The sequence below is a fragment of the Lathamus discolor genome, chromosome 4, assembly GCF_037157495.1.
Source record: "Lathamus discolor isolate bLatDis1 chromosome 4, bLatDis1.hap1, whole genome shotgun sequence".
In the NCBI taxonomy this organism is placed as follows: domain Eukaryota; kingdom Metazoa; phylum Chordata; class Aves; order Psittaciformes; family Psittacidae; genus Lathamus; species Lathamus discolor.
In genome coordinates this window covers 110,618,900-110,631,437 of record NC_088887.1, presented here as the reverse complement: position 1 = coordinate 110,631,437, position 12,538 = coordinate 110,618,900, and the positions used below count along the sequence as shown (strand labels likewise).

At 44.6% G+C, this 12,538-nt stretch overlaps 1 protein-coding gene across 8 annotated transcripts in view; it reads left to right on the top strand.

Moving 5' to 3' along the window:
* The window catches only part of LOC136013971 (E3 ubiquitin-protein ligase RNF213-like), a 60,285-nt gene extending 49,065 nt beyond the window's left edge, over positions 1-11,220 (top strand). For 5 of the 8 annotated variants that reach the window (XM_065678634.1, XM_065678632.1, XM_065678629.1 and 2 more), the window contains 11 exons: positions 379-470; positions 712-966; positions 1,178-1,313; positions 2,249-2,332; positions 2,602-2,770; positions 2,894-3,089; positions 5,789-5,866; positions 6,411-6,620; positions 6,811-6,900; positions 7,304-7,464; positions 8,394-11,220. In XM_065678634.1, coding sequence (XP_065534706.1) covers positions 379-470; positions 712-966; positions 1,178-1,313; positions 2,249-2,332; positions 2,602-2,770; positions 2,894-3,089; positions 5,789-5,866; positions 6,411-6,620; positions 6,811-6,900; positions 7,304-7,464; positions 8,394-8,568 — 1,646 coding nt within the window. In that variant the 3' untranslated portion in view covers positions 8,569-11,220. Of the gene's footprint in view, positions 1-378; positions 471-711; positions 967-1,177; positions 1,314-2,248; positions 2,333-2,601; positions 2,771-2,893; positions 3,090-4,979; positions 5,167-5,788; positions 5,867-6,410; positions 6,621-6,810; positions 6,901-7,303; positions 7,465-8,393 lie in introns of those variants that run through there. The other 3 variants (XM_065678633.1, XM_065678636.1, XM_065678637.1) reach the window with 3 other exon arrangements.
* The last annotated feature ends 1,318 nt before the right edge of the window (positions 11,221-12,538 follow it).

The following is a 12,538-nucleotide window of genomic DNA, read 5'->3' as shown; positions in this document are numbered from 1 at the left end:
GTTTTCACACAGCCACTGGACCTGGTGGCTCTCATCCCACAACTACAGCTGTTCTGCACAGACTCCAGTGTCTATTGGGTGAGGGTCACAGAATCACAGAATCACAGAATCCCAAGGGTTGGAAGGGACCTCAAAAGATCATCTAGTCCAACCCCCCTGCAAGAGCAGGGTAACCTACAGTACATCACACAGGAACTTGTCCAGGCGGGCCTTGAATATCTCCAGTGTAGGAGACTCCACAACCCCCCTGGGCAACCTGTTCCAGTGCTCTGTCACTCTTACAGTAAAGAAGTTCTTCCTGATGTTAACGTGGAACTTCCTATGCTCCAGTTTACACCCATTGCCCCTTGTCCTTATAATGCTTTGAATTTCCTACAGGACAAAACATGAACTGGAATATTTTGCTTAGCCAAGAAGACAGAAGGCAGTGGGAAACCTGCTTTAAAACCCTGACTCAGCCATTCTTCAAGGTACACAAGGGACTTATTGCTGTGTGTTGTGGTTTAAACCCAGCCAGCAACTTGGCACCACACAGCCACTTGCTCAACCCCTCCTTCCTCCTGACCCTGCTTCATTCTTCAGCAGGAAAATTTTACTATCTCCTCCCTTTCTTCAGAGCTACCATTGTCTTCACTCATGAAAAGACTTGTAAGTCCTCCCAAACCCCTTTGTAACAAAAGGCATCACCTAACAACCCTTCAAATTCCACAGGACTTGAAGCAGAACCTTACTTACATCAAGCAGCAGAGAATGAGAGATATTCAGGGCTCCAGCTTGCTCCCACAAATAGCTTGTGACCAGATGATCCCTTTCGAAGACCAGCCAAACCTTGGACTGATTGGCCTCTCCTACATGTGGAGATATGAACAGAAGGTGTCCATTCATACCCTGATGCATCTCCTTCAGCAAGAACACGGAGAAAGTGAAGGGAGTCACTATCCTGTTCTTCTGGAGCTCATGTCTAAGGTTTGCTGTGGAAACCTTCCTCCTCCTTCAAAGCAGAGACAGGCACTATGGCAATTCACCATTGTTGTTATCAGTGGGGCATTAAGTTGATTTATTTCCCTGTGTTTCTAGTACAGTGCCCTTCTCACAAATACCACACAATGCCAGACACAATCCTGGTTTCTCAGATAAATATGTAGATTGCAAAGTCATGCTGAATTTTCCCTTCCAGATAAAAAACATCCAGCACGTCCAACACCTGCCTGACATTTTGAGTCTGCAGAAAGCCCTGATCCATTTCTTCCAGAACTGCCATGGAGGGGAAATATACTCAGTACAACAGTTTCTAGACCAACACGAACTCTCAGGTATGACACAGACCTATTCTCATCCCAGTAAACTGGCTTCTACAACTCAATACCCACATGCTCTGCTACTACATTATAGCAGGACCTGTGATTTCTGTTGCAAGCTGTGAGGGAGCAGCAAACACAAGACTGCTCCATAAGGGAAGATAAGCCGCAAGCTAAGGGCGACCACAGTACAGACCAGGTAGAGACCAAGGTGAAGTCCTGTAAGATCAGGGCAAGGCCAGAGTAGTGATAACAGGGTTCCGTCAACATCCAATGATCATAACAGAAGGCAAGGTATTAAGTCCAGGAGGAGACTAGGAGGTCCAGTCAATAAGTTATGAGAGCAGGAGACAGGGCTGCTTACAACTCAGGCACTGTCCTGAGCTTACACGTGTCTCCTGGGCCCATAGGCAAGGGGTGAAATGGAGTCTTCAGGTCAGGCTGATCAGGGCTATTAAGGTCTGTTTGCGCCCTCAGGGCCATGACGCAAGTTCACAGTGATCATCTCCACCTTTGTGACCACCGTTGGTGTTTGAGGGAGAGGGTAGAGATCTCCAAGACACTGGAATGATCTCTGAAACATTAGAATGGGTCTTGGGCAGTTTGCTTCCCACCCTCAGAGTAGGTATAGCCAGCAGGACTTGAGAAACTTGTAGAGACTGCTTCTATGGTCAACATATTCAAGACAGGGTTTTAAGACTGGAAGACAGGATATTAGCATGGTGCACATGAGCTGGGATTCAGCACCCCTTAATGCCAGATATGCTATAATATGGGGTAGAAACAAATTCACTCTAATTAAGCTTGGAGCCACAGCTGTGAATGACAACCAAGGCCCAGTCAACACAGCTTACTCTCTTCCAAGTAGACAAAAATAAATCTTTTTCAGTTCCTTCCTTTTGGGAGCATTCATTGACATTTCTGTTTTACTCCCTTCTCTGTGCCTGAAGAGGACCAACGTTCAGCTTTCTGCCGAGCTGTAGAGACCATCCAGAAAGTCTGGAGCAATATCAGAATGAAACCACTGTGCTCAGGTATTTAAACTTCTCAGGTACTGTTACCTTCTTTTCCTAAGCCCTTGATGCAGTATGGAACTCATGCCTGTTGCTGAGCTTGCCTTGGTTTGACTCCCTAGTTGAGAAAAAAAAAATAAAATTAAAACCCTTCAGAAACTACAAAACCTAATATGAAAAAAAAAAAAAAGTCAAAAATATTTCAACAAAGTCTATACAGAGTTTCTCCCTTAGGAGAATTCTTCCTAACACCGCATGCATCAGAAGAGAAACCCCCCATTTTGTTACAGATGTCAGAGTCATCCCAGACAAGTTGCCAAAGGACATCAATGCCAACACTCCGGTCCTGAAACTCCTCCCAACACCGTTTTCTATTGGTTACCTTGTGACAAAGCTCCTCATACAGCTCCAGAACAGTTGTGTGGACACAGCTACACAGATCACAAAGGAAAAGCAACAGTAAATTTCAAATCATCCCTCTGGAGAAAATCAGAACTCATCCAGAGCTGCAGTGTCACTGACTGCAAAGTGGGATGAGGTAAGAAGCAAGCTGCTATCCTTAACAGGTAACTTCTTTTCCAGGATCATCTCTGCAGAAGAAGTGAAACCATACTCCATGTTGAAGATAACTGAGAATGATCTGATCACTGCAACACTGGTCAACTCTCAGTATGTGATACATGAAGATGGCACCAAGACAACCCATTTTGACTTCCAGACACTACAGCGGCAAATGATCCAACGTTTTATCAGTGGGAAACCTATCATCAGAGCTCAGGTGAGCTTAGCACAATGAACTTTCAGCACAAGCCAAGTTGCAGTGCTCCAGGCCAGCAGATAGCATATGATTTTTCTTCCAGCACCTGGTATCCACCCCTCCAGAGATGGAAACACAGGTGAAGGTGCCTGTATGTCTGGCAGCCCACCCACCACTCTGCATCTATCTGCATTCCTTGGATTGTGCGGTCAAAAACCACACTGTGCTCAGCAAACCTTGGTGCTGTGACAGGAAATGTGAGCCTTTCTTGTCAAAGCCTGCAGGGGAGGTTGACCTGAATTATCTTAAAACCAAGGAAGAGTCAGACGCTACCTAAAAAGACTCAAGAGAGCTGAGTCCCTGTGCATACTATAGGGCTGGACCTCTAAATCATACTGGAGAAGTCAGACTTCTGCTGTGGCAGACATCTTCAGTTAGTCACATCAGCCTTTGACTTTTCTCCAGAAGCTCTCGGGGGACCAGATTTGCAAATGGTTATTCTCATCTGAAAAGGCAGGCCAGAGATATACACCTCAAAATGTACAGCTTGTGGACAGCAATGAATTTAAGTACCTAAATCCCTTCAGCCCCTTTAAAACTCTCAGGTGGTTATGTAGACATCATCTGGGGTTCTCCTACAACCACTGGTTGCCCCAGGTATTTCTTATGTCAGAGGTAAAGTCTACTAGGTGTTTACATTTGTGAAATGTGAAAATCTGGCTTCGAGGGAGTAGGAATAAGGGGTTCAAGGACTGTAACAGTCACATAGTGATTCTGGCTTACATGCATGTCCAGTAGTAGAGTAGAATAGGCAGAGAAATTGACACACAGTCACAGAGAAACTTGAAAGAGTTTGGCCAGAGGAGCCTCTGGGTGTTTGTTTCTGGTCCAGCCATTTTCTCCAAGTAAAGCTAACTTCAAAGTGAGAGCAGATTGCTTGGGGTGATGTACAGAGTATGGATGAATTTTGGAAATCTCCAAGGACAGAGATTCACCGCCTCTCTGCCCCTCTGTTCTGGTGTTTTAGCACCCTTACTGAGAAAATGTTTCCTGTGTGCTTAAGCAGGAGATCCCATGTTACTCCTTGTCCTTATTGTCTTCACTGATACCCCCCTTTTAGTAGTGGAAGTACAATTAGAAGTGCAAAAACTCTCCCTGTAGAATTGTCTTTTACAGGGTGAATAATTCCTTTCACCCTGTTCTGCAGTCACTCAATCATCTTGTTGGGCTCTGCTGGACTCACTTCAATGTCTCATGTACTGAGGAACCCCGTATTGGATACAGTGCTCAAATGTAATCTCATGAATGCTGACTAGATGGAAAGAATCATTTCCCTTGTTCTGCTGGCTACACTCCTGCTAATACAGCCTTTTGTGCACATGGTCTTTTTAACCATAATCACTGCTGACTCTGGTTCAACCTGTCCACCCAGGCACACAGATCTTTCCTGCAAAGCTGCTTCAGAGCTGGTTTCCTATGATTGTCCATCCCAGATGCAGGATTTTGCATTTGTCCTTGCTGAAGTTCATGAGGTTTCTGTTAGCCCATTTCTTCAGCATGTTGAGAGCCCTCTGAGTGGCAGCCTTGCCCTTCAGCACATCAGCTCCTTTCCCCAGTTTGGTATCATCAACAAACTTCCTCAGATGTCATGTCAGTTGTTGCTGAAATATCTTAACAACATCAGCCAGCTTCCTCAGCATCACTTAATGCATTCTATCTGGTCCCATGGACCTATGTATATCCAGCTGTTTTGGGTCTGGTCGAGATGGAGGTAATTTTCATCATAGCAGCTTGTATGGTGCTGTGGTTTAGATTTCTGACCAAAATAGCACTAATAACACACTAATGTTGAACAGTGTTTGTACAGCATTAAAGGCTGCCTCCATTTCTCATTCTGCTCCCCCCTCCTAGTGAACAGACTGGGGATGTGCAAGAGACCGGGAGGGGGCACAGCAAGGCAGATGACCTAAACTAACCGAAGAAGTATTCCATGTCATATAATATCATGCTCAGGAATAAAATGGATGAGAGGGATTTTAGGATGGTTGGCCATCTTTTGCTCAGGAAGTGGCTGAGTGTCAGTGTACCCATTGGAGGTGGTGAGTTGCATTACCTTGGCATCACTTGTTTTGTTTTCTCACTTTTTTTCTCCTTTCACCATCCCGCTGGAGGCAAGGGGAGGGAAGAGAGTAATCAGCTCGATGGTACAGTAGTGCCTAATTTGGTCGGTTTTTTTTTTTGTGACATGCCTTTAAACTTTGTCAGTAAACAGAGAGGGTTGAAAGCAGACCTTTACAGTAAAAAGCGGGTCAAAGAAAGAACCAAGTATCACAGTGAGAACCTTTTCTACATCCTTTTTCAGTAGGTCCCCTTCCCTGTTGAGCAGTGAGCCCAGTTTTTATCTGGTCTTCCTTTTGCTACTGAGGTACTGATGTAGAAGCTCTTCTAGTTGGCCTTCACACCCCTCAGCAGTTTCACCTGCAAATGAGTTTTGTCTTTCCTAACTCCATCCTTGCATGTCCAAGCAATGTCTCTTATGTTCCACTTGGGTAGCCTGTCCCTGCTTCCTCCTCCCCTCTATGTCTTACACTAAGCTGTCATTGCCGCCAGCCCTGCAGCCAAGATGTGGGTAGCTGTGTCTTACTGCATGGTCAAGGTTTTTCAAGTTGGCCTGTGTCAAGTGATACTTTATGTTTCATATCCATTTACTTGCTTTCCAGACGGCTCCATTCTTTGAGCTGGACAGAATGAAGACCCTGAAGTACACAAAAACAAAAGTGAGAGAACATGTGCCTCAGGTACACAAAAAGCTTACCATCTTTTTTTTCCACCCAAGCTTTCTTATGTCTTGTAATGCTTATTAATAAGCTACATTAGGAGACAGAGAGCTCAGCAGAGAATATGGCACCTACAGGATGTGTAAAAAGGTCCAAGTCCAAATCAGGCAGATGGCTGGAGCCTCACAAGGAGCCAATTTTCTTTGCTGGCTGCAAAGGGAATCGAGGCAACTCACTCATGTGGACTGATCTGTACAAGTGTCTAAACCAACAGGACATGGTGACCACAGCATGTCATACACTGGCATGGCGGATCAACACAAGTGTCAACTGTAGGGTTATTGTTCCTGCTTGCAACTAGGCTGGGAAACCCATGTCCTTGTAGAGCCTGTGTCTTTCCCATCTAAACCCTGGATATCAGCCAGGTATCTCAAAGTCTGCCTCTGATTAGAGGGCAGAATTGGTGCCAAAAGGTTATACAGTTCCTTTGCTGAGAACACACACTTGCAGAACCCAGATCTTATGTGTCAAAGTCACGGCATGTCTATATTTCTCCTATTGATAGGAATCAATAAATGTGAACACACTGAAATGGGTCATGGAAGAAGCACGATCAGTGAATGCTATTTCCCAAACACTTGACACCTTGAAACTGGCTGCTGAATTCCTGGCTGTGACTGGTGGGAACCCAGAGCGCCAGTTGTCTGAGTATGTAAAAAATGAGCTGAGGATGGATGCAAGTGCAGAACAGTTCAGAGACATATTGGTAAGCAAGGTACTTTGTACTGAATAGGAAAATGGCTAAGCATTTCCATCCCTCATGCCTTCCCCTAAGGATTAAGACATCGCCTTTTAGGTCACACACTTTTTTGTGACTTAACCTAGAACATGGCTAACTCAGCCACTGCCTTTCTGAAAAGCAGGAATTGGCTGACTGATTGCCTATCTGTTTTTATCTCTTCCAGGGGGTAGCAAACAGCCAGCTGAAGCACATCCTGTCTCTGTGGCAAACATTGTCAGCAAAGAGATCTATACTGTTGGTGCAGATGAATCAGGTGAGGGAGACAGCCCAGTTCACAAAACCGTCTACAAGAGCTAGGGGAAGACAGAAACTTTTTGACAAAGTTGATTTTGTGTGGAAAGCTTTGGAAATATTTAGGAAAAAAAAAAAAAAGTGATTTTAGTATCTTACCATTCAGCAAAAGCCAAGCATTATTCATCTGCTTAAGTCATGTAATACCTTTGGAAAAGGGCCATCCACAAGATTTTGTGCTAGAAGCAGTGGTGCTTTCTGGCACGGGTCACATAAGCTGGTTCTGTGGTCTCTAATGGCGGCCCTGGCATAAGAACCAGGAACAAAACGGGTTCCAGTTCTTCCTCTTCTATCAGATGTAGCCCCAGATGGTCTTTGCGGCAAGTCCCAGGCCATCCTCTTGCTGATGTTCTTTGTTATTGTAGAATCCTTTCTGCCTGGTTTCTGAGCACTATCATGAGGAATTGAGTGAAGAGAAGGCGGCGGCTCTGACTACTGCACTTTCAGCAGTTAACCTGGATTTGTTCCTTATTGAGCTCCATGAGATGATCATTGTGCACCTGGACAGCTTTGATCCACAGTGGGGGTATGAGCAGATTTTTCCTGGTTTGTTCCAGGGATAGATAAAAACTCTAGACCCAGGTGGAATGGGTCTTGAAATCTCTTTTAAGATGGGCTCTTGAAGCTTGCTAGAGAGAAGGACCATCTCTTCCAAAAGTGGGAGTTACCTCACCTGTGATGAGCATCACTGAATCCTTTTGTGATGCCCAGCTAAAAGGAAGTAGGAGTAAAATAAAGCAGAAACCCCAGCACCTTCAATTCATCTTGCATGTCATGGGGAAGCAAGACAGCCAGTACAAATAATATCATCATGGAGATTTAGGTTCAATGTTTTTCTTGTATTGGGAGCACAAAATCGGACACATTCCTCCAGATGTGATTTCACAAGTCCCAGCAGAGTAGAAAAATTACTTTCCAGCTGGCTATATTCTTGTTAAACAGCCCAGTATGTGTCTGGCCTTGGGGAAAAAAATAAAAGGATCATGTAAGGGAACAAAAAAAGGTGCCCCTTATACAGGACTAGTGAGAAAACACAGTGTGAGGATATGGCCATACCATCTCCCTTTCCCTGTTTCTTGCATAAGAAACATCTCCTAATGCCACAGTGACAGCATCACAGACCTCATGAAGGAGGGAGCAGGGGATATATTGAGTTGAGTACAGATAGTTTCAGTGTGCTATTGTACCTGAGATGGGAGAGGTGGTTGGTGACACTGTTTAGCTTTGACGAGGCCACAGCCACTATTTGGGTATTGTTAACAATGCTGAGCAACAGTTGCCCACATTGTTGTCTGATACCACCAGAGATACCCCAGAGATACTGCCTGGCTTCCAGCTGCAAGGCCATCTCAGGGGAGCCAGTGCAGAGTGCCAGCACTGCCTGCCAAAGGTCATGAGATGTGAAAACCCAGCAGTCCTCCAGACACTTAAAATTGTGATCTGTCTCACCCACAGGCTAAAAGAAACTTTCAAAGATTTCCTGGGAGACAGGCAAGATGATGCCTCCATTGTAAACCTGACAGGCTGTTTGAGTCCAGACCTTCTACTGAAGAATGTTGTTTTTATCTGGAAGACAGCTCTGAGGACCAGCAAACTTCTTAGCTCTACTACCCAGAAGAGACCAACCTAACCCTTGCTAAGTCCCCCAGGAATTAACTCACCAGCAGCTTCCCCAATCCAGTTATCAATGCCCTGAGTGCCTTAATTGTCCTGATCAACCTCACCCAGAATTTCCTTCTGTGCACCCACTATCCACTGGCCCTGGAGTTCCACTCAGCTTGGGCCTCTGTCCCTGCTTGAGCTATGCTGTAAGTATATTGATGTCCAGCCCTGTGCCCTGGCAGTCCTGATTTGTTCACTAGCCTTCCTGCATTGACCTTAAACCGCTGTCATCACCTCACTTTGTTTGATGATCACTGGCCAGTCAATAGAATCTGGTTCTGCCCAGGTTCTGTGAGACTGTGCCTGGTCAGTGGTTACACTGTCCTGCCTCTGCTGGGGTCAGCCTCTGCTTCCAGCTCAGTTTCCTGTATGGAACAGCCCCACAGCTGCCATTCTATGACAAAAATGTGCCCACCAACCGTTCAGCTTGTTGCCAATTTAATGCATCCAAGTTTCAGAGCAGGTTACAAAAAAAAAAAAAATCAGATGTAAAGAGGGTGGGAAAGGGAACCTCATTTTAATACTTAGTAATATATTTGTGCTTTTTTCTAATAGCTGTGATAGCATATTCAAGGCAGCAAAAGCAGCGTAAGCAAAAATACCCCTAGAAATAAAAGCAAAAGCAAGACGCTTACAGCAGCTGCAGCACTGCAGCATAGATCAGCAGTGGTACATTCACAATAAAGATACACTTCACAACTGCAGTGAAGACCCATTTTATGCTCATTGTTCCAGAGTTCGAGGATTCTGGGTTGAGAGAAACGCAACACAATGAATAATCATAAGTAGTTTATATCATAATACAGGGAAAATATAGAGGTAACAAAAGATACTGTAAAGGATATCTCTGATGTCTGGTTGTCTTACCAACCCCAAAGACCATGTGATGACGATCAGGAAACCAGCTCTGAGAAACATCATCGCAGTGTGAGGTGGCAGGTGTCCCTTAGCAGGCATCCCGAGAAGGCAACTTTGACCTGGGCGGTAAGAGGGTCTGCCTCTCCACATCGCATGAGGCTCCGGCTTTTATACTAACAAAAATGCACACTCATTCTGGCACAGGGGGCCAGCCTGCGTCAGGAGAAGTGGCCAGCAATATCTAAAAAGGTCTCCAAGGTCGGGACTTTTCCAGGGAGTTCTAAAGCAGAACTTTCTGAGGAGGAACCAAAGCTGGACTTCACGGGAGCAGCCCAAGCGGGACCTTCTAGGGAGGAGCCAAAGCAGACAAACAGGACTTTTCTATCTTTGTGTGTTTCACTACAGACCATTACCTAGTGTCACTGACACACCCATACTTGAAGACTCTGCACCTTGAGAGAGATTGTACATCAGTCTTTCAGCTGACCCACAACAAAGCTTTAGTTTTGGTCATCCTGACCTAGAAGTATGTTCTGTTCTTATTGGTCCCAACTTTTGTTTCTTTGATATCATAGAATCACAGAAAGATTTAGGTTGGAAGGCAATTTAAAGCTCATCTAGTTCCAACCCCCTGCCATGGGCAGGGACACCTTTCATAGAGCAGGTTTGGAGTGGTCTGTATCCCCAAAATCAATCCCAGTTCCCAAGATTGAATTCCTCTGGTGATGAGTGATTGACAGTTGGCGAGTAGGTTAGAACTTTGTGGCTTCAAGTATCATCTTGTACCTCTATCTTCAAGGCTGTCACTTTCATCCCATGCCTGTAGTCCTCTTTGCATTTCTATTCTAAGGTCATACACACTTCCTAATGCATATAGTAAGTACTTGTTACTAGTGTTAGTCACTATATCTGTGTGTGTGTGTGTATTTATGTATATATATGCATGCATATATATAGATATACACACATACTGAGGTAGGTGAGTAAGGTTAAAGTAAGGTAATTCTGCCCAAAAAAGCATTAAATGTAAATCAAATGCTACCATTGTGGACCATACACTCAGGATTTAAGATGTCCTTCATCTTAAGAATTGTATCGGTAACACCATAATAGGTCTAAAACGCCCAAGTAACAGTGTCAGAAACACTGAATTTGGGTATGAATGTAACAAACAGAATTGTAACTAATGAATAATTAAGGATTGCTTATTTGGGAAAAAAAGAACCACAATGAAGGCAAAAATGTGGGTGCAGGAAAAAGAAAAGAATGGGCAGTGAGGTATAAGATCAGGTGGCGAGCAAAGAAGGGCAAGAAGCTTCTGACGGAAGGAGTGCAGATGCCAAAGCTGTGCTATGGACCCAACACTACCAGCGATGCTGGAAGGAGCTCCCCTTGGAGAATACACTGGTCTCTCCACCAGAGAGACCAGCCGGTTCACAAGACTTGGTGTGGGATGATGCAGTAAAGATGCACAAACTTATAAGGAAGGATAGACTTCATACCTTAATCATAGTATGCAGGAAGAAAGACAATAGAATTGCATCTTAATAAGTGCTTGATTTATAAGATTTCTTTGTAGTAATATAATTATGTATCAGTACTAACACTAGTAATAAGCAATAGAATTATCACTCCATATTACTTGCAGTGGCATAATTGTGAATTAAGCTACCTAACAGTGCTGTGTTTATAATGTAGTTAAGATGTCACAAGCTTTTTAGATGTGTGTTTTGCTTAGTTAATAAACATCATTAGCATCCTAGTTCACTAGTTCTCAAGCCTCCAATCAAATGGAGAAAAGCTGGACTTGAGGAGTAACTGCTTTCTACCCTTGGGAAGAACAGGAGACAAAAAGAGGCAATTTGACACACAGCTGGACCTTCCCTCAGCAAATTAAAAAAAAAAAAAAAAAAAAAAGAAAAAGTGCTTTTAAATAGGTCTCTAAGGAGGTGTAAATCCTTTACAGGCCTTTCTAGGACCTGCGGCCACATACCCCGTTGGCATAGTGGAGAGATCAGGGGTGATTGGAGCTGCTTAGCACACTTAAAGGGGTGTGATGGGGATAGATAATTTTTGAAAGAGGGAACAGTGCCATGGTAGGCCATGATTGCCTCTCTGCATTTTCCTCCAACACAAAAGTAGAACTATGTCCTGGTTTAGAGTGGAAAGCACATGGAGTGATGGGTAAGCCAACACGTTTGGACTGCAGCACTCCCCAGACAGTGGCCTTGGCATTTGACCAGCCATTTCCCTCTCCACTTGAATGAGAAACTCCTTTTTCATTCCCTCCCAGCACAAGGTCTCCCACACTAGTCAGATATTCCTTGGATGAACCTTGGTGAAGACAAAGACTGACCATACCACATATTGTTGCCCAGGCAGTCAGCTGGTGGCATCTTCATCCTTGGAGTCATTGAACACTCACTTGGCCATGGCTGATGTCAGCCACACGCAGCTGTTGGAGGCCATGAGGGCAACCTGGGCTGGGGTCCTTGAGTTCTTCAGCTTCACCCATCCACCAATGGCTTCATGTAGAGGTGCCATAGAGCCCTCAAGTGCCACAGGAGCAAGTCAAGGTTTGCCAGAACAGGTTCAGAAATTGGGAAATTCCTGAGCCTTGGTCACCACCTATTTCAAGGCTTTTCTTTACAGCCAGATGTGGGTTAAGGAGGAGGAGGGAGAAGAGGGAAGGATGGAAATTTGTATCATCTGTCAGAGTTCACCCAAAAGGAAACTAAATTCTTCCAATCTCACCCTAGGCATACAAGTTTGATTTTACTGGCTTGTCTTTTACACCAATCCTCCTCTTACCATCCTGTGTGAAAACAAAACACAAGCAAACCTAGTACAACAACCCCAAAATAAAAGCCAAATGCATTCTGAAAAGATAAATTTCGACAAGATGGATGGAAAAATTTCTCATTACAGACTCACTCTAATGTAGGTCACAGCTCTGAAGGAGTGACCAGGAGAATCACGCCTTTAGGAGCTGTGCCAGCAGGAAACAGAGCAGTGGTGTTCCTATGGCCAGCTTAGCTCCACCACTGAAGTGCTGCCTCCCCAGGAATCAGCAGCTCAGG